Below are 22,659 nucleotides of genomic sequence, written 5' to 3' on the forward strand. Positions count from 1 at the left end.
TGCATATGTCCCTACGGCCAATAACTGAGCTAGGAACAGAAATCAGCTCTAAGAAATAGGTAAACATTGGAGGTGGGTAGCACTGGAAGGCATGAAGCATAAAGCAAGGCCATCCAGACAGTGCATGCAGCTTTTCTAATGAGTTGGATTAGCAAAGCTGTGCTCCAGAAAAGCCCTGAGCAATGGCATCGTGTCACAGGCCACGATGCTTTGAACAGGACAAAAAGACTAGGAAACAGATGAAGACAAAATCTCTTAAGGACTTCTTTTTTCCTCTAAAAGATGAGAGAAACCAATTCCATGTACTTTGGCACCACCAGCTCTTGAAAGAGCAGACAAATTCTGATAGAAAACAAGCAGCTCCACACATCCACAGATGAGCATTACAGCACATACATATTGTCTTAGCTTTGTGAGTCCCTGTGGTTCTCTCTCCAAACTCCAATGACCATAGAACAGTCTGGGTTGGAAGAGGCCTTAAAGACCATTTAGTTCCAATGCCCCTGAGATGCCACCACTAGATCAGGCTGCCCAGGGCCACATCCAACCTGGCCTTGAACACCTCCACGGATGGGGTATCCACAGCTTCTCTGGGCAACCTGTGCCAGTGCCTCACCACCCTCTGAGTGAAGAATTTCCTCCTAACATCTCATCTAAATCTCCCCTCTTTTAGTTTAAAACCATTCCCACATCCTTGTTGTGCTGGGGGCCCCAGATCTGGATGCAGCACTCCAAGCGGGGCCTCACAAGGGCAGAGCAGAGGGGGACAATCACCTCCCTCAACCTGCTGGTCACACCTCTCTTGGTGCAGCCCAGGACACAGTTGGCCTTCTGAACTGCAAGCACACACTGCTGGCCCATGTTGAGCTTTTTGTACACCAGAACCCCCAAGTCCTTCTCTGCAAGGCTGCTCTCAGTGAGTTCTCCCAGTCTGTTCTCCTGTCTGGGATTGCCTTGACCCAGGTGCAGCACCTTGCACACTTGAACTTGTTGAACCTCATTAGGTTCACATGGTCCCACTTCTCAAGCTTATCCAGGTCCCTTTGGATGGCATCCCTTCCTTCTGGTGTATCGACTGCACCACTCAGCTTGGTGTCATCTGCAAACTTGCTGGGGGTGCACTCAATCAAAACTATGCCATTGATAAAGATACTAAACAGTACAGGTACTAAGACAGATCCCTGAGGGACACCACTTGCCACCAGCCTCCACCCGGACATAGAGCCATTGCCTACAACTTTCTGGGTGTGACTGTCAAGCCGACTCCTTATCCACTGAATGGTCCACCCTTCAAATCCATCTCTCTCCAATTTGGAGATCAGGATGTCATGTGGGACCATGTCAAAGGCCTTGCAGAAGTCCAGGTAGACGACATCAGTTGGTCTTCCCTTGTCAACTGATGCAGTCACACCACCATACAAGGCCACCAGACTGGTCAGGCAGGATTTGCCCTTGACGAAGCCGTGCTGGCAGTCTCAGATCACCTCCTTGTTTTGCATGTGCCTTGACACTGCTTCCACGCTCAATACTAGCTGGTCATTTCAACAGAAAGACCAATGGCTACATGCATAAAAGTAGGTGGGATTATGTTTCCTCAGAAAACTGTTCCTTCTGACAAAGAATAAGGTAGCAATTAGGTTAACTGTTGAAAATCGCATCATAGCAGTTTATGTGATACTATTATTGCTATACTTTCTGGTTAGAAACCCTGAGCCCACCACAGCAAGACTGATCAAACTGATCATCACAGCATCATAGTAATGGGAAGAAGTTGCTAGCAGGATGCTTCTGCAAGGTACCCTGCCCTGTACACAGACACTAACAGTTTCATGGTTAGAAAACAAAATCGTTAAGAGCAAAATGAAGGTAACAGAATGCAGCCTTTTAGCTTGACATTTGGCCAGCCTGAAGACACCAGTGAATTTGCACTTCAGGTCATATTAGGCAGATGAAAATAACTGTGCAATGCCATAGTCATGGAGTGGGGCAACAAATTTTGGGCAAGTATTCATCTGCTGACATGTGGAGTTACAGACAGACTAAAATTCCTAGAAAAAAGTCATGCTACAGTTAAGGAGTAGTTTTATGCAAAGCAAAGACAGTTTCATCACAAGACATCAAAAGGAAGTAGTTCAACTTCTAAAACAAAATATGGCATCCTTTTATTATGAAGCCATATCTAAACACTGGTTTTACTATATCAAATTTGAGAAAAAAATTAAAAGTAACTTCTCTGTAAGAATAATCGTTTGCATAAACCTAGCTTGGGCATTAACACTGCTAATGAAATCTTGAGTGTCGTCATCACACACGAATTGCTCTAAAGGTCAGAACAAATTAGAGCTTCCTCTGCCTCCATGAGTGACTTTCATCCCTAATGTTCTCATTTCTCCCTTGTAGATCAGCTGGCAGAACAGGGGTTTATTTAACCCTACGTAAAACACAGTACTCCAGGCTGGCAGACTTGTAGCTCGTGTTATGATTTAAAACAATTTTACACACCTACATTAACGAACAAACCAATCAACTACTTACTGTTCTTCTTGTACATCAGGATTTCAAAGGAGTTCATCTCATAGTTCTCAAATGTTTGTCGGACCTTGTCAATTGTATCTTTGTCTGTCAGCTCTCCATACATAAAACTGCAAATAAAGCAAGGAATTCAAGTCAGATACGAGACAAAGACACAAAGCCATTTGTTTACAGTGTGAAAAGAACCTATTTAGAAATAGCCCTTCTTTGATTTTGTTTCACCTGAAAAAGCATATTTGACAGACGCAGCCCCAGGAGATAAAAGACAGAACTGGGATAAACAGATTACTGTTTTCCTCAAGCAAGAAGCACAACACTACAAGCTATTTAACAGAAAATAAATCTGTTCCCAAATACCTGCAGGTGCTGCTTTTTTGCATAACTTCTGCTCTGTGATATCCTGATAGCTTGCAAAATCCATCGTTGCTGTACACAATGGGCCAATCCACTATCTGGGCATTACCCAAGACAAAATTAGTATCTGTATGAAAGAACACATCAGTTAGACATTAGACAAGGCTACGGTTGCATCAGTAGAAAGACTCATTTTGGGATCCCAAACTCATTGCTTCCATTCCTGCATGTTTTTTTCCCGGATACTACTCCAAATGCAGTCAACAGGACTACTCCCTGTTTTAAGTCAATTTTTATTGTAAGAAAATATTAATTACTCATGCACAGATAAGGAGGATGATTTTATGCAAATGAACACATGATGTTAAGCAGGTAAAATTCATGCTTGACTAAGGACAGATTCATCAAACTGGCTCCCCCTGTGCCACATACACTGATCCACCATGACACTCGAGTTTGAATGAGAAGCCTCTTCACAGCCGAAACAGTACAAGAGGTATTTCTCATTTGAACATATACAACCTTCACTCCTGGCCACACAAGCTCAAATACTCCCTGCATGATGTGTACAGCACAGCACCCCAAACTAGACACCAGACAGCTAGGCTCCATACTTACAACAGCAGAAAGACCTTTCTGTTCACTGTACAAGCTAGAATGAGTTTCAGCCAGTAAGAAAAAAAAGAACGAGCAGGATTCAAACCTCCATTCTCACTGGTTCTTTGAATGCTACTTTTGTATGATTAATATTCCATTCAAACAATGAATATACTCAATCCTAGGCCCAGACCTTGCTTCTCTGCTGTACTGGCTCTTGTGCAGCCAACTGTCTACACCTGTGCCACGACAGACAGCAGCATTGGTGTCTGGGCACTGACATGCAGGAGGAGGAGATGGTGGCTCCTCTCACAGCTGCAGAGAACCCCCAGCTTTTGACAGAAGACGTAGGCAGCCACATGAGATTCAAGGCATCCATATCGAAGGGGAGTCTCTAAGGGTATCTGCTATGCTATCTGCTTTTGAGGATCTGCCCCCAGCTGCTCAAATATACATAGCTGTCATCAATAGTTCCTGCAACTGAGAGACACAAACAAGTCTTTTTACCTATTAATTGCAAATAGTTTTGTTTATTTTAACTTCCTCTTTCAAAATGTTTTGTCCTGTTGCAAACTTCAAGCAGGTTTAAATAAAACATTCCTGTTGCTATCTAAATCCATTGCCCAATCCCATGAGCAAGATTAAGTGTATCTTTATACACTCTTTAGAATGAAATATACCAGTAGTATAACTTCAGGACAGCTTAACTGCTTTGTTTCTCACAGCCTCTTCTAAATACCATGGTTTTTGCTTGGTTGAAGTACTTTGTTCCAGAAACAATACATGTCTTTTACCCCTTCCTACGAATAAGTAAGCCAAGTCATTTCTCATTGCTAAAGCAAGTGCTTTTGAGTGTCTATTATAAACACTGCTCTGCACTGTTAGGATATTTTTACATTTTCATCAGGAAGTACAAAAAAAATATGCAAATATAAATCTTAGGTTGTGTTCTGCCCTGATCTGAATGGTGTTGATTATTTCACGCATTCGTTCCTTCTCACCATCTCCCCTTCTCAAAAGGTAATTTACCCTTCTCTCCACTTCTTCAAGAGCTCCTTGAAGAGCTTCTATTAACTGAAGCAATGACCTTCCTTGCACACTTAAATCTCAACATTGTCTTTAGATAAATAAGCTCATTTTTTGGTATTTTTTTACTAAAAGCTATATAGCATACTTTTCTGATGGCCAATACCATGCAGATCCTACTTTTACCAGAGAGCCCATGAGGTAGGACAGTGCTCATAACCCCTTTCTACAGATAAAAACAAGGCATTAAGTCTACACGGGGATTTAAGCACTGAAAGGCGAGACTGCTACAGCCTAGCCCCTAGGTGCCCAGCTCTCATATTTTAAGATCGAGTTTTTTTCCTCTCCTGTAGTTCTTATGATGCCAACTATTTTAATGTAAGACCACTTCTTGCAGATTTTATGTAAACCCAGCTCTCACAGATAACACCCAAGATTCTTTGCTACTATAGCAGGAGCTAAAGAATCACATTCTCACTCGCCTACCTTTTGGCCAATGAAGCCTGATTTTTTGGACCACCAGAGTTTCCAAAGATTGCTTAGAGAACATGCATACATTTTCCTCCCTCCTGAAAGCCTAGCAGCTTGGGTGTTCTCCTAGGAGATGTGGGGCTACCTGAGGGAAGTGAAAGCTCAGCCTCCATTTCAAGTCCTGAACGACTGCTCTAACCATCAAGCTGCTGAAGAGAAGGGATGCCAACATCCTCACCATTTGAGTTTTTAAGTCAGTATGGCTTGATTGCTGTATTTTATGCATCCATATGAGGCAATCCTGTTAGCCTATATTGGGTGAGCCTTTCCAGGGAGGTGGGGGTAGAGTGCTTCATCTAAGAATCCAGGTTGGGTTTAGATGAGAGTTACAACCACACTGAGAGACCTTTATGTAACTATCAAGCTTCAACAGCAAAAACGCATGCACTTATCGATTCAAGGAGCAAGTCAGAGGTTTTGGGGATCCCACTGTTTGATAAGTGTCTCACTTCTAGCAAGTTTCCACTTCATGTACCTTGACCCACCATCTGTGGTCCAGGTCTTACATAGCTTTGACACAAACGCACAAAGTAAATACTGAAGCTGGACCAGCGCTCTAGAACTCCCTGTGTCGCTGGAAGCCTACAGAGAAGCCATTTGCCCAGCAGCCAGGCCGCCAAGAGAAGCCGTAGCACAGCAGCACCCAAATCGCTAGGCCGGGGAAGAGGTTTCCAAGCCACCGCTCTCTGCCCACCTTCCTTGGGAAGATACCAGGCTCAGGGTGACCAACTCCCTGTTCCTGACGCTGCTGTGAGGGGACAGGCAATCTGCACTAATGGTTTCCCAACCTCCTGCACCCACTTCTTTTTCCTTAGCCCACTGTGGCCTCACAGGCCCTAGCGTCCACACAGCGCGTGGAGGGGACAGATTCTGCCCTCACACCACACAGTAAAGAAGGGGTCTCAGAGACAAATAGGAGTTTCTTTCCAGTTACTCACTCATCTTCCCAGATCTCTTTGAAGACAAAACAATGATACAAAGGTAGTTCTGTGCCTACGTGGAGAACACGCCTGCATTTCTTCTCAGGCAGTGGTGTTTTGCCTGTGCGAATGCTGGCAAGACACAGCGTAAAACAAGGACTCCCACTTGTAACTCCCCTGCATAGTTTATTCTGACAGATAACCCGGAGGTAGAAGGGCTGTTCTCATTGCTATCATTTACATTCAATTGCATTGACATCCCTGACAACGTGCTGCTTGGAGACAGCTCATAATCTGCTAAACAATTGTTCCTAACATAAGAAAATATTAAATAACAGCCACTGAGGCAAATATTGCCTTTCCATCTGCAGGGACACAGGGTCCCAGAGGCCAGGAAGCAGCTGTGGCTTTGCTGCACAACAAGCACGAGGGATGCTCTGGTGAACTCTTGGAGCATCACAGAGCAAGGCCTCTACAGTACTCACAAGTGGGTCAACAAGGCCAGGCCAGAAGCTGGTCAGAGGAAGACCACGAAGGAGAAATCCATTGCTAAAGTCTCTTCAAAGATAGGATAAAATGCACATGTGATAGCTGCTGTATTCAAACTATTTAGTGATTTGAGGTACCTCTCTGAAAGGACTCAAAGGACTCCCTTACCAGGAAATCAATTTCTAACACAACGCCAATTAGCTTAGCAGTATTGCCCAGCCCAAGGAGAAGCTGTAAGCCTTGCTGGCTCCTCTTATCAGCCCTGACAAGAGTTGAGCTCAGAGCTGGAGAGTCTGAACACATATAAATAAGGCTCGGGGTTCTGGCTCGTGCTGCGCTTGGCACAGTCTGAGCCAGACACTTGGGAGGCACAGAAACGTGTAGAGGCGCAGCACAAAGCACCTCCTGCTGCAGAAACACCTGTACAAACTGCAGCATCTCACAGGCAGCACAATCACTTGCAGAAGTAGGGAGAGCTTCTGTGACCAGGGTCTGCAGCGCTGGCTACTTTGTGAAATGCCCCACTTCATATTCTCTAGCCTGCGTTTTCCCAGGTCAGCATTTTAACTCCTTCCACAATGTAAGGATGGATTTTGCTCAGTCACGAAACCAGTGCTTTCCTCCACTTGCAAAATGCATCGTCACAGAAGAACCAGAAAATGCCGTTCTGAATAACACAGATCCTTTACCAGCAGTGACAGCAAGCCTCTACAACATCCAGCCCCACCAAAACTTCTGCTATCTACAGAATTGTGTTGCTTTCTGCACTGCTCTATTTAATGGAAACTGTCCGTCAGCTCTAAGCTCCGAAACACCTGAGGACAAGAGGCGTCTCACAGAGGCAGCCAGTCAGGACTAGCTCACTGAGGAGAGGTTGCTACCCTATCCACGGCCACTGAGGATAGAGGCGGGGGATACAGCCTCCTTAGTTACTGTTCTGTTAGCTGGGCATCAAGCAGCTTAAGCTTAAGCATGGGGGACAGGTAAGTTTCCAAACAATCCTGATACTTACGAACTTGTGACCTGTATCACCAGTAGTATCATTCTGACATGGGAAAGAAAGAGTTGGTTTTGTTTCTTGTAAGGAACCCAATGTGTGGAAATAGAATGCTGCTTATAAGTACACCTGTCAAAACTGCTACAGCCACGCAGCTCATACATACCATGCTTTTGCTTTAACAGTTTGCAAAGGATAGGTACGTGTGTATTGTTCATGTTTAGTCTTACCTTTCGGGGAAAAAAAAAAAAAAAAGCAGCATTTAGTCACAGAGACTACTTATGTTGTTCAAATGTAACTTCTGAGGTCAAAATATGGCCCTCAATCAGTACAAATTAAGTCAAACTGAAAAGAATTTCCACCACTTATTCAATCCTTTCTTTGCACCTACGTGATCCAAGGCTCACACTTCAGGGACAAATACACAAGACTCAACCAAATTTGCACCTTAACACAAGTGCTGTACCTGCATTCAAAGAAAGTACAAAGCTGCTCAAAGGACCAAAAAACTATTCACTTAGTAGAATAAAAGTAATAGGACAAAATCCTGCTCTTCCACCCTCACTCTGCTATGGAAGTCAGTGGTGTCACATGGATACATACATTCACTCAGTACCTCCTAGCATTCATTTCTAGAGTAGGAAAGCATCAGTGTTCAAATATCCTATTTAAAAAAAAAATGATTTCTCTATAGAATAATGGTATGGAGGCCTCAAAATTGTATATCCTTAACATTAAGATCAAACTATTTTAAACCACAGCATCAATCTAACGTAAAACAATGTATTACAAAACCCTATAGATAAGTTCATTTTAGCTTACACGTTTTGTAGAAGTTATAAATAACAAAATATGTATTTTACAGAAAAAAAAAGATAAGATTTAAAAACTCTTGGCTGCTAGAACTTGAAAAAAATCCACTAATGCAGACATTATATTGCTCTATTCAAACACGACTTACACTGTATGCAGAGCATACTGCAAGTACAGGCTGAAAAGAATTATTTAAAAATGTACTTCATCATACTTACTACAAATAACAGAGAGACGCCAACTAAAACAACAACTTCAAGTGACTCACTTTGAATCATTACAGAAAATGAATGCCAATTTCAGCCAGCAGTAATAGATAAAAAACTACTGGTTCCATCTCAAAATTTATTATTATGCATTATTATAGTAAGCATTTCACTGTATGCCTCTACCACGAAAAAAGTTTAAACTGAAAAGAATAATACATCCTACCAACATTAGTAGCTGTAAAATCTTCTAATTATCTGTATTATAAAAAAATAAAATAGAAATTAGAGCAGAAAAATGGAAGATGAATAGCTGAAATGGGAAGTGCACAGAAGCTGTCATATGTAATTTATGCACAGCATTGTTCTGTGCCTATCTCTGAAGTACTGACCATACTGAAAAATTAAAAAAAAAAAAAAGTCAGACAAAAGTGACGTTAGCATGAGATAATTTTCAGTAATTAGAAAGTTCGTCAGCTGTAAAAGTCATCCACTGCTCCATTCAAAACACTGTTTAACAGCACAACTTCAGTGTTTAATTGGTCAGGTTTTCCCCCTCCAGTTTGATCTTGAAAGAAATCCAGGGAAAAGCATGATTTGGTTGCATCAATTATAGGGGTCTTACGTCAGTTTAAAAAAGCCCTTTGATTTACTGATTATAGCTACAGCCATCAAGAGCCTTAAAAGCATTTGACAAGACCTAACTCCCTGCTCACTTTTAGCTATACGAGTTACAAAAATGCATTAACAAATTCTCCAATGAATGGGTTTCATTAAGATTTGTTTTACGACCTTGTTCTAGGATTTAATGCAGAAATGGATTGATACGTTGAATTATCACAGTAGAACTTCTTGAGCTTTCAGAACATTAATTTTAAAGCACATTATCTATCATCTCTGTGTTGTACTTTTTTTTTCTTACTATCTATAAAAGTCATTTTAAGGAAATCTGGTTGTCAATGCATTTCTAAATGCATAAAGATGTGCACACAGATTTAGGAGCTTCTGGCCTAATAACAGCCAGCAAAGAAATATTTTATAATCAACTCAAGATGTACCAAGGAAAAAAAAAATGCCAATAGTCAATAGACATTTTGATGTACCGACGAGTTGTACAACAGCGTGGATGAAAATAAAGGTGCCTCCATAATTGGTAACTTAGAAAAGAAGGAAGATCAAGAAGAAACAAACTCCTTTCTTTTGTTTCATTCTCAGTTTGGAAAAATGTCCTTAACAGAGAACCTACAAGTTGTTCTCTTGCAGTTTTTGAAGGTTTGCTGCCTGCACATCTCGATGTCTTGTTTTAATCAGTGCCAACAGACAGACCCGCACTCGTGTTTTTACATGAAACCTTGGAAATGCAGTCTTGTAGGATTAGTTATGAAAGGGCACAGACTTGAGCTCAACCACTGGATGCCAGATTTGTAGAGGATAACATTCACTTTGCTTTGCATAGGGCAAGCCACAGTAAAGGTAAGAGAAGCAACATCTTCAGCTAACGCCACTCTGCACTCTGCTCTGCACTCAGCACCATCTTACCCAGCAGTTTTGCAGCCATCTTTTGCAAGGTTTGGCTTGGCAAAGATCCTTCCATACCAGGTAAGAGGAGTAGTCTCTCGGCAGACCCATCTATTCCACTGCCATTTTTCATGTTGAAGTTAACCCACTGAGGTCAGGAAAATAGATGAGCCTTTAACTGAGAGCATGCAGAAGAAAGCCTCCTGGAGATCTGCTCCAGGCTTCCAAACCAGCTCATTTGGGAGCCTTGACAATTAGGATAGCTTAACCTATCCAAGACACTCATTAGGAAAGCCTCAATGTTGCTCTTCCCTGCACCCAGTTAAGTTTGTCCATTTCAGTACTTTTGTCTGAAAAGTCACTAAACTACATTTCCCTATTAGATAGAACCTCACTAGCTCACACTGGGACATAATTTACCTGCAGCACAAGGCTTCTGAGCTGGCCCTCTGCAAAGAATGAATTTCACCTAGTGTTGCTTGAAGACTCATTGTAAATTTTGGGAATTTATGAACTGGCAGGAAACCAAACATATTCTATCAGAAGAAAACAGAAAAACCTGCTCCACCCCAAAACCATGCTTCCTTATTTCAACTGCAGCACTCCTGTTCTCAGAATGAAAATACTTTCTTGATGACTGATGCTATTTACCAAAGGTGTTGTGGCAGTACAACGCAGCCCAGCGATACCCAGGACACGACTACCCTGGGCACATCGCACACAGAAGAGCGATGCGGAACGTGTCATGTCCGTACATACGTACCCTTCCAACGTAACAGCTCAGAGTCTGGAATTGAACAGGCTAATACCTAAACTAGTAAACCCTGCCTTTGGGGCAGCATGCCTGCACTGCTTCTAGACCCTAATCGGATGAGCTGCAGCCATGTCTCTGCCTCCAGGCTCATGGGTTCGGAACCGGAGGCAAGCAGCAAAGCCAGGCTGCAGCAGAAACAGTGCCATCAGGTTAAGGATCCTTTGCAAATATTTCATTTAAATAAACATTGTATTAAAGTGCAAAAATACGAAAATAAAACTCCGTTTTGTTCTTCATTCTGTCGTAGATTCCGTCCCATTTGTCTCTGGCTGAACACAAAAACAGGTTGTTCAGTTCCAGGGCTGTTTATAATGAAGTTAATTTCTCTCCTAGGTCTCGGGCAGCGGTACAAGGTTAGCAGGCCCAGGTTGCAGAATGTTTATTGTACTGGGACTTTTCAGTCTCCAGTGGAAGTAATGCCATAAATCATGGAAATACCTGTTATTCTCAGGATTTGTTTCTCAGGGTGCTTTTTTTCTTTCCCTCTCCAGGGGACTCACTGCATTCCCCATCAAAGGTTTGCTTCCACACCTGGTCTCTCCTTAGGGTGCTCCCAGGGGAAGCAAGACTAAACCCGCACAAGCCTTATGCCCTCAAGCCTCCCCTTCTTCCAACCTCCTTGTTTTGTCAATAAATCAGAAAAGTATCTGTGACTTCCACTGAAATTCCTAAGCCATGGAAACACAGGGCTCTCTTTTGCCATCCTTACACGCACTAAATTCTCATGCAACAGGGAAGGACTGCAGAATCCAGCTGGTATTTATGTGAACATAAAAGTATTTTTGCCTCCAGTTATTGATAAAACATCAGAATATCACAGAATCAGTTCTCTCTATAACATGCCACGCCATTTGAATTCGGTGCCTTGGCCATGAACCAAGATTATAACTGTTATTGTTATAGTGCTTGTGTACTGGGGGTGTATTACATTACCCAAGAAAAACATTAATATCACATTAGCAGTAACCATCAGAGGCTAGCAATTCTTTACGTACTGCACTGTTTTATGGCATGGGCTCATTTTCTGTCCCATTGGGTGCTTGGGCCTTTAAATATTTCAATGCTTCAAACAAATTTTTGTCGACCAAGCACCACATGCAACATTTATTTTTCTAGAGCTACACGGCTAGTTCAGAAACACAGCTTTTAAACATTAAATACCGACAAGCAGGGTTGTAGTGTCCCCGGTCCTTATTTTTTTCCTCCAGACTTCCAACAGGAAGGATGTCAGAGATGCTCCTTTAAAAAAGGAAGAACTTTAGCGTTCACACTTCATCCAAAAGGTCTTGTGAGAAGAAATCACAGAGGACCAAATGAGGACCACAGGTCTAGGCTGATGACATTTCATACATTCTTTCCCATGTGTGCTACATTAAGGCAATCCTATCCCAAGATGGGCTGACAAATTCTCAGTTCCTTCTTTCCGCAGTTTGTGGAGTGGAGATCTTTTGCAGCTTGTAATCCTAGGATAGCGATTCTGTCTGGCGCTTAGCGGATGAGAACCCAACTCGGCTGATTTGCAACCTAAGAGGAAACTCTCATCCATAAAACTCATAAGGAGACTTCAGGCCACTGGAGTTTGAGGTGCATCTTGCTACAGATGGTGTGATATGAACAAAATATTAACCCTAAAGGAAAAGCCCTGAACTTTCATGCATATAGATACTGCTATTACCTCTAGCCATTGAAGGTGCATCCGCTTGCCAGTCTCACACCTAATATGAAAGGCTGTCCAAATAATTATTAAATTACTGGTTAAAATGGCATCACTTGTGCTGTCCTTAGAGTAATGCTTCCAAAAGTGGTTGCATGCCAATGACTTTTTTGTTACCATAACCCTCGTTCACTGAGTTAAATCTCCCAGCACAACCTGGATCAAGAACGTATTTTTCTCACTTCACCTGTGACTGTAGATGCACGTCATACACAAGTGCCTTCAAGTGAAGCACTTACTCAGTTATACCTCCTTCAGTTCCATGAGCAAATTCCTCTCCTTTCAAAGGGAATCCCCAAATTAACAACATTGCTATATATGTATCAATGCAATATCTGTTGGCACTACTTAACTTGCCCACGGGTGCCAGCAAATAGAGTTTGACAACAAGCCCGGGGTTTATTTGGCAAATCCCAAAGGGGCTAGATAGTTTCACTGTGGGTCACGTTACTATCCAATCGAATGAAACCAAGAAGGGGGAGCCAAACCTCAAAGTTTATGGGCCCGTTTAAGCGCTCGTCCCGTGGGCATCTCAAAGGCCAAGCAGGCAGGCACCGCGGGACTGGGCTGTTCCCATGCCATCCCTGCACTGGACGACACAGCTCTGCCGGCTGAGGAGAATGGGGACACCGTGCTCGTCTCCTGACAGCCACGGACGTCAGAAGATGCTGATGGTCCCACGTTAGAACTGAATCATGCAGCGCTTGTATGTGACGGCATCGCATTACAGCAAGGACTAGAAGGCACATTACAGGAGAAATGGGCTGCTAAACCTGAGTCACTTCCCAAAGCTTCTCCTAATATGTCTGAAGGGTGCATCACTTCCTACCAGGCTTCATCTAAAAACCTGTATTTATTACAGCCCGCGGGACTTGCTAAGCATTTGGAGATGGAGTGCTGTCATTTTACCTGTGCTGTCTGGCACCACGCTCTGTTACGGCACCTTCTTAACAATGGGGGAAAATAGGAAGAAACGGAGCAAAGCTTCTCCTGCACGATACCTCCATCTCCAAACCTCAACCCATTTATTGCACTTTGCAATATTTTATTTCTTGGCACTGAGAGCCAACAGAGAAATTTGGTTTTTAATGAAGGAAATTATTCCCGAACTCACGACAGTTTTGAGAAAAGCCTTAGCTAACCAGTGTTAGAAGACTAGAGAAGCAACACGAATCTGATGAAACGTTGACATCTCATTTTGTAAAAAGAGGGCAGGCTTCACTACGAGGACGGCTAGTATTTTTTCGGGAAGGCAGCTTCCACCCCCTTCTATAGGGAAGTTGCAGAGAAAGGCAGCCTGTAAAAATAGCCTCACGATTAATGCCGTGTGAAAACACGTTCCTACCAAAGGCGATTCTTTTTTTCCCCTCAATAATATCCCGTAATTGAAAATAATTGAAAATCACTCTTTGGATAATTTGAGGTTCTAGCTGCTTATCGGGAGGGTTAATTGTCTTTGCCTTATCAGAACCGACTGACTACTGTTTAATTAAGTCCTGTCGCCTTGTCTCGGAGCAGGGCTCGATCCTGCGTATTCCCGATCGCACCACAAGTTCTTAACCCCGTAAGTCCGAGGCACCCAAGTCCAAGGGAGCCTTAAAGATGGCAGAACTTGGAGCCTCCAAAAACCGCCCGTGCCCAGGTTCAAGCAAGCACACAGCCGCCCGCACGGCCGCAAGGCTTCCCGAGGGTAAGTCCCGGAGTGCGAGAACCTGGATAACGCCAATGCATATCCGCACGAACGGCGAAATTCGAGGCGCGATTCTCCGAGGGGGAAAAAGAAAATAACCATCGCTGCCTCCCCTCAGCCCTCCAGACGCCCGACTCCCTCCCAACTCGCCGCCCCCCGCGGTGCCCAGCGCCGGGCTCTCCCCGGCGGGGACCCCCCCGCAGCCCCCTCGCCTCCCGGTGCCGCCTGGCCCCCGGCTGCCCGCTCCGGGGGCTCGGCGAGGCTCGGCGCCGCCGCACCTGCCGCCGGCTGCCCCCTCCGAGGAGCCCTCAGCCCCCGCCTCACCGTTAGACCTCCGCACGATGTTCTCCAGGAAGGTGTTCTGAGGCGCCACCAGCCCTCTCCTTCCCCCGGCCATAGTCGCTCTGCCGGCGGCGTGGCGCGGCGCGGAGGGCTCGGCTCGGCTCAGCCCCGCTCCGCCGCCCGCCCCATGCCTCCGCCGGGACCGCGGGCACGGCCGCGCGGCATCAGCCCTCCCGCCGCCGCCTCCCGCGCACCGCAGCCCCGCGGCCGCCGCCGCCGCCGCCGCCGGACCTCCCCGCGGCGCCCCCTGCCGGGCAGCGCCCCGCCGCGCCGCCGCCGCCTCCAGGCCGGTGCCGCAGCGCCATCGTCCGGGCCCCGGAGCTCGAAGCCGCCTCAGAGCGGCGGGGAGCGAGGCCCAGCGGTGGCCCTGAGGGGAGCTCGGTCCCTCAGGGCCGGCTGCCCCGTCACCGGCCTGGGAGCTCGAAGTGCGCTGTGAAACACCTCACGACCGGCCCGGGGAGGCGGCTGGCCTGACACCCTCGACCCCCCGAGGCTTTGCCCGCTGAGCTCAGCCCCTTCCTACAATCATTTAAGGCTACTTACTATTACAGCTCAGTGGAAGCAATGAGATGAAATATTTAAATAGAATCATTACAGTTGGAAAAGACCTCCAAGATCACCTGGTCCAACCACCCCCCTACCACCAATGTCACTCCCTAAACCATGTCCCTAAGCACCACGTCCAACCTCTCCTTGAACACCCCCAGGGACGGTGACTCCACCACCTCCCTGGGCAACCCGTCCCAACGCCTGACTGCTCTTTCTGAGAAGAAATGTCTCCTCATTTCCAACCCGAACCTCCCGTGGTGCTACTTGAGGCCATTCCCTCCGGTCCTATCACTAGTTATCTGTGAGAACAGGCTGACCCCCAGCTCCCCACAGCTTCCTTTCAGGTAGTTGTAGAGAGCAATAAGGCCTCCCCTGAGCCTTTGACATATATAACCTTTGACAGGTCTTAAACTCTCTGAAGTATTCAATTCACATAGGTTTTTCATTCAGGGATAAAACTACTTCTTTCTTGTCCCTTTACCCACCTATCAGTAAATGGAAAATACTCAGATCTCTTTAAACACAATTAGCTGGCACTGGCATTTGCTTGCTGTGACACCTCGGTAACTGCAGCACCTTCGGGCTCTGCAACTTAGGGCACATTTAAGATGTGAGTATGCTTCACATGATCATATGCGTATGGAAAAGCTATTTCCCACAACATTTAGCAAGTAAAGCAAGGCAATGATGATGGTCCAAGTCAGCCGGGCTTTTTAATTGTTAGCACTCCAACAAAATTTTGGTACTGACCTCTGAGCTCTCCCTTGGCAGTGCTTGGGCAGGGGCCATGGCATGGCCACAGATCACGGCACAGCCAGGGATCGCAGCCAGCTCCAGCTGTTTGGGAGGAAGGAGCACTGAGCTGGGGCCAGAGAGCTGTGCCATGGCCGCTTGGCCTCCGGGCCGGAGGACAGACCCCGGTCTGTTTGATCCAGCTGTGCCACACGGCCTGTGGTTGTCACCAAAAGGCAAAAAGCCTGGTCCTGCTGCCACCAGCCTTCTGCCTCCACAGTTTTTAAATCACGGGATGCATGCTAAGTACGAGGGGGAGCTGAGCAGCACAGGCAGGTAACAACGTCACTGCAGCAGGGGCTACAGGTTCAGTCCCAGAGCGTGCTGGTGTTGGCAGCCACAGCAGGCCCTCTCACAGCGGGACAGACGGGTGACTCCTCAAAGCCCAGCTCATGAAATAGCCGTGCCATGGGAGCCACTTCTACACTGTTCGTTAGCTTTCATTCATTCAGTACAATAGCCAGAAAACCAGGTTAGGAGAGCACCCGAAGTTGCAAATAGGCTATTAATTGTCCCTGAAAATCGTATTTTGAAAAATCCTATGGAAATGCTCATTGCTATCTTTATATATCTGAATCTACCCCAACAACTGTACATACAGAGTCCCATGCTGTTCCATCCCTGCTAGCTTCAGCAGCACAGGACAGACCTGATGACCATTTCCCCAGAAAAATTGTAATGGTTACCTTTGACACTGAATTTGCACAACTCCTAATAACTAAGAGTGAGGTTTTGAAAAAACTCGGATCTCAAAAGTCTTTCGTTATTCCTCTAAGCCACTGTGCCAGAGGGCATGCTATCTGAGCCTCTGCAGGGCTCTGCAGGAATCTCTAGGTCTTGGAGACATCCGACAGCTGGCATACATTACAGAAACATGGAGGCTTTTTTTTTAAAAAAAAAAAAAAAAGTTAAACTGAATCAGCAAGTACACAGAATTAGGAGCAAGGAGACACAGAGTAAGAAAGAAAAGCCATATATTTTCTGGAACTCCATGAAGTATAGCTGGCTGCAGTTTGTCTTGCATTTGTTCCCCTATCCATTCATTCATTTTACATGTAAAAATTTGATCTAGCCCCTGATTATCTACCTCTGATAATCTAATTTTTCAGAGCATCATGCTGATCCCACAAATTTCGTATCAAAGATATCGTTTTAGCTGGGTTGGGGGTTACACCTACCTTGCCATCATAATGCAAATAAATTAAATATTAGAGCAAACAAAATTTCTCATTTATTTTCTGTCTTGTTTAGAGTTTCTCCCCATTGCAAAATATGATTCCACCTGGTGATATGAATTTTTCACCAAAGAGCAGAGGGACACTGTGCTAATGTTTCACTGAGATTATTTTGAATTCTATACTCATTTTCTTGCCATTAGCAGTAAATCTTGCAAATAGTACAAAGCTGGAAGCAAGGCCCCACTTGAAGCAGCACAGGTACACTGTCTTTCTGATTTCATTTTTAGATGGTTACCTGAAGGGACCTCTCTTGAGCTATCTTGTTTTTTTGAAAAGCTGAAAACTCAAATTGCTAAATTTGCTTGTTTGCTAAAGCCTATTGGATAGAACTTACTACCTGACACTTCTACATAAGGCTCATGTGATCAGCAAACTACTGACCTCTTATCACCCATTATAGGGGACATTCAGCTTTATATTATTACTGGGCTCTTTCAGCCTGTGTTTTTGTTTTTGTTTTCCTGAAAAAGCCCCTAGTTAGGACTTCTAGTACTCTGGAAAGGGACCATCCTCTAGCTGCAGAGCCTTAAGTACTTTTCCACAAGCCCTTTGAGCAGCTGCTCAAAAAAAAAAAAAAAAAAAAAAAGTGCCGATTTGCCTTCACCTAAGCTGTGCATATGTGTCACCCCACTTGAACTGAAAACCAGCCCGACAGAAAACCCAGCATTGGTGGTAAATGAAGAAAACCAGCTGAGACCTCCCTTTTTGGCAGCAGCCCATTCAGTAACATGACTGTAAGTTCCAGTGTCGATACACAAAATACCTCGAAAACTCTGCCATTAATAAAAAAGTTAGTTCCATGTACTTATTAGTGGAATGCCACTAAACCCCATGGCACCTATGAAATAAAAATGTAAGCACAGAGGAGAGACCTTCTTTCATCTCTTCGCAAGGTTCACTCCTGAGAGATACTACTGTAACTTCCCCTAAAAACCTCCCATTCATCAGCCATACAGTGTCTCCAGGTAATCTGCTCCAACCCCTAGCAAATCTCAAGATAAGAAAGCTTTTCTTAAAATACAGCTAAGTCATTCAGTCTTTAAAGCTAATAAAAACTCCTGTGGACACAAAATTCACCAACCCTTCTGCAAGTTTTCAAATATGTGAAAAATTGCTATAATGCTCCTCTGTCTGCTGTTGCCACTTTTAAGTCTGAACAAACCCACTTCTTCCAAAGTTGAACAGGACTTTTACTGTGAGAGTCTATTAGCTCTCTGGGACTTGTCATTTCACCTTCACAGCATCAAATCAGTAAAGGAACATAGGACGGTTAGGAAAGTCTCATATGCTCAGAATTTAATTAATTTATACTGAAAATCACAGTTTTTATTCGAGGCCTTTTTAATTTCTACCCTGTTTCACATAACATAACATAATCCTTTGTTGAAAAAGTTAACTGTCAAAAAAATGTAACAATGTAGTTATAACAAATTACCACCAATCCTGAAAATATAAAGAACATTGGATGTTTACATTGAGTTCCATTTGCTACCATATGCCTTTGTTTTTTACTGTCAAAATAAAATACATGAGTTGATATGATAATGAAGCATAAAAGATAGTACACAAGTTACTATGCCATATAGATTTAAAAAAAATGAATAAAAACTGTAATAAAAAAAAAAGTTATTTGTATTAACTTACATAAAATCAACAAAGCAGTCATTAATCTACAAATTCTTACCCCCAGCGGTCTGTGGGCTAAGGCCCCAGTCTAACTACTCAGACGTGTAAGTATTTATTTACTCATGATTAACATTATTTATTATATTATGAAAAGAGCAACAAGAAACAGAAGCCAGCCTTAAAACGAAGATGAGTCCATCGTATAACAAGTACAGGGATGACTATCAGAAGGAAAGAATTTGGGAAGACATATACGCATCTTACTGAAACTTACATTTATTTCTTCAACTCATTTTAACCAATGTGCTCCAGCCATTGGTGTGTTTCAGCCTGAGGTTCCTAAGACCCGATTATTTCTGTACTCTAAAATTAAATGAGACTTCTAACTCAGAGCAATAATCCAGTTGCACATCAGTCTGTAGACCTGAGAACTGAAAAGTGTTAGCAATCCCAAACAGCCATAATAAGTTTGTCAAAAATTAAATACGGACTTTTCCAGTTATGGAACTTCTGAATTTCCTCCAGACTTTTTCTGGGGAACAAATATGGAAAAATAACTAAAAAATCCTATGTTCTGAATGGAATAATTCTCAAAATAAAACTGATGAGAGAGTACACAGCCAGTCTTTTATTTATACATCCAACATTTGGAGTGTGGGCTAACAGGAAAGAACTGTTCCTTCTTAGAATAGCTCAAAAGGGCATCAATTTTTTTTCTCCATTTGGACAGTATGTCTATCTCTGTTTATTTCAACAGGAGCTGACACACTGTCCTTCTGGGTTTAGGAAAAAAGAAAAAAACATCCTGACTATGATATCAGATCACAATTCTCCTCATTGTAGGTGTCCCTACCAACCCTCTCAGCTCAACCCTGTCCTGCCCTGCCCTGCCCTGCCCGTGGTCTCTTCCAGCCTCAGATCAGTCAGTGACCAACTGAAATGTTATTACTCAGAGGAGGAAAAGAAAACAACCATGGTTTCTTTGGCTTCAGGTCTGGCAGGTTTGCTGTTAATGTTCTTATTGTGTATTTCAGTTTGCTTCATATTTCCTGTGCCTGGCTCAATATAAACCAAGGCAAACCGAAGCAAATGAGACACGGCTTGCTCATACTCCAACAGAATGCAGGGGCCCTCACTGAGTAATTGGAAAAGATTTCTGTTTGCATCCCCTGTCCACAATAAGCCTAGGAACCCATAGTTACGAACACGCTTGTGATAGCTAGCAGTTCTTCCAACTCCTGTCTCCACTTTGGCCCAAGGACATCCAATTTTAGCCACTGCCCTTGATCCAAAACTCTATTAGCTTTCTGAACAAACTTTGGATTCTACTGTACAACAATTTCCAAGGATCTAATGTAAACAAGAATTTCTAAATAATATGGAAACAAACTCCCCAAATTATAATATATAGCCTAAATCCTGTAGCTTAATTTAAAAAGCAATCTCAAAAAAGCACATTGCTTTTTCTCTGGACAGAAGCATCCTGTGAAACTGACAGTGGTAGACTGCTGGTTTCTCCTTTATGGTAGCCTCTCCAAGAAACACATCTCAAAGAGTACCCAGGACAAAACTACACTAAAAACAATGAATGAGTTTCTTGCATAAGGCTTGTAATTCATTGCTTCTGCCTTACATATGCTTAGAATTCTTTTTTCTTTTTTTGTATTTTTTGCTTTTGTTTGGGTTTTTTTTGTTTGTTGTTTTTTTTTGAGTTGTATTTTTTATAAAGCTGATCTCTCACCTCAGAACTTTACTGAACATTTTTGTTGCTCGTAGGATTTCAATTTAAGAAGGTTTGTCAACAGACAGAAACCAACAACTCTCAACCTCCAAATCCCCACACCAGGGGAGGAAAACAAAAAAAAAAACTCGTCTCGCTTCATTTCAAAGTCTTACTGAACCCAGCATTTCCTCATGTATTTCCCACTTACTGCTCTTTCTGTCAACAGGGTGGATTACTCACAGTATTTGCTTTCTACGTAGTCTTGTTCTTTGACAGCAGGAGGGATATGCAGAGAAGTAGCTAAAAACTCAGGAGCACGAGTCTGTGAGAAGAAAAAAAAAAACATTTTGTAACTAGCTTAGTATCACTTTTTTTTCCTTATTTTTTTTTTTAATTTACAATGAGATTAGTGATTTTCTCATTCTAACCAATCTTGTACTGTTATCTTCTGCAGCTGCGCTGAGAAAAAAAAAGAATCCTAATTTTCTAAGTTTGATTGTATCTTAATAGCATTTTTTCCAGGGCCTTCATTGGCACTGGAATCATACCTAGTCCTAGTGACTGATATCAAATGGCCCTAAAGTCTGATGGGCTATTGACTTTTGTAAATACATGGATACCTGTTGTGAGGGTTTTTTATTGCCCTTTCTAATTACGGTTACTTTTTTTAATGATATATTCAGCTCAAGCACTGCCAGGTACAATACTCATAAGAAACATATGTTTTACAGATGTTCACTTAGGAATATACATGCTCTATGAAAACAAAAGTATTTAAATGAACAGAACAGGATTCCTTCATGTGCTTCCATTGATTATTCTAAGGCAAAGACAACCGATACCAGTTAACTGATATAAAAGCTTGTGTGTAAAGTCACACAGGACAGTGAAATTTCAGGACATTCTTTAAAAAAAGATGCACCACAATATCCAAACCTGACTCCAGTCACCTAACCAAAACCCAGTATATGGCACAAAGGAAGTCAAAGTTAGGGAATGAATGGTTGGGCTGGAACACAGATATTAGAAGCATTTATATATGGTAGAACAGCAGAAACATTGTCTATCAAAGATGCTTTTGGCAGTACCATAATATTTGTACAGAACTGATCTATCGCAGTGAGCTTAGAGTGCAACTCTGAAACCTGGATTATCTCTGTTTTTTCAGAAGATTAGATAGCTAATACAAAGGGACATCATAACAGGCTCCCAGACAGCAATGCTCCAAGTTTTCATTAGATAGATCCTTAAACCAAGGATAGAAGCCACCTTTATTAATAGGGATACAATGAAGATGAAAGATGATGAACTATATATGAAAAAGTAGGTACATCACCTGCTCCAGCATAAGAGTATTTAGATGTTGTTTGAGAGTGAACCTGAGGTGGGTATTTTTCTAAAATCTTGTGTGGAAACCCAGCTGCAGGTAAGGTCCTAGTGCTATCCAGCATTTTCACCCTCAAGTTATTTAAGCATGATTTTTTGTTTTACCTCTTGGTTTAAGAATCACGCTGGTAGAAATACTGGAAACTACAGAATCATAGCATATCCCGAGTTGGAAGGGACCCACAAGGATCGTCGAGTCTAACTCCTGAAATCTTCCCAAGGAGAATTTTTCCCGGTGTAGACTAACCCTAAATCTATTCACCCATATCCTCAAATGCAAGATTTCAGTTTTATATTTAAGTATATCTGCATCAGACCAGAGAAGAGGAATCATTATTCCTGAAAGCATTATCTAATACAACCTGAAGAGTTTTCTTTAACAGAATAGAGATATAAGAGAAACATATTTACTTGTAGAAAATCTAATAAAGTGCTATTATAATAATAAATTTTCACAGAGAAAAATAATTCTTACACATTTCAGAAAAATTAATTAACAGTTTTATTTGTATCAAAATGGAACCTCTTGTTAGTCCCTCCTAAGCTGCATACCTGAACTATACAGATAATCAGCCAAACAATAGTTACAGTAGGAAACAATACAATGCATTAATAGCAATAATGTGTTGGCATCTACACAGTCCAGACATGCTTGGCTCCAATATTCAGCACAGCTCCATGACACAAGGATTGCTACAAAAATAGTATATACTTTTCTACAGAAACCATGAGACAGAAAACAAAAAAAAAAAAAAGAAAAAAAAAAGTTCTTGTAACATCTCAGGAACCTTCTTTTGGTTAC

The 22,659-nt window shown here is 43.0% G+C and overlaps 1 protein-coding gene across 7 annotated transcripts in view; it reads right to left on the reverse strand.

The window, feature by feature from the left end:
* Positions 1 to 14,750, reverse strand: part of KCNH1 (potassium voltage-gated channel subfamily H member 1) — a 185,401-nt gene extending 170,651 nt beyond the window's left edge. For all 7 annotated transcript variants that reach the window (XR_014581811.1, XM_083829400.1, XM_083829405.1 and 4 more), the window contains exons 1-3: positions 14,526 to 14,750; positions 2,890 to 3,013; positions 2,536 to 2,642 (exon numbers count right to left, since the gene is read on the reverse strand). Coding sequence is in view for 6 of the 7 variants with exons in the window: in XM_083829400.1 (XP_083685526.1) it covers positions 2,536 to 2,642; positions 2,890 to 3,013; positions 14,526 to 14,598 (304 nt within the window). In the remaining variant the exon portion in view is untranslated. The remainder of the gene's footprint in view (positions 1 to 2,535; positions 2,643 to 2,889; positions 3,014 to 14,525) is intronic.
* Positions 14,751 to 22,659: the final 7,909 nt, after the last annotated feature.

This window comes from Anser anser (assembly GCF_964211835.1).
Source record: "Anser anser genome assembly, chromosome: 3".
Lineage (NCBI taxonomy): Eukaryota > Metazoa > Chordata > Aves > Anseriformes > Anatidae > Anser > Anser anser.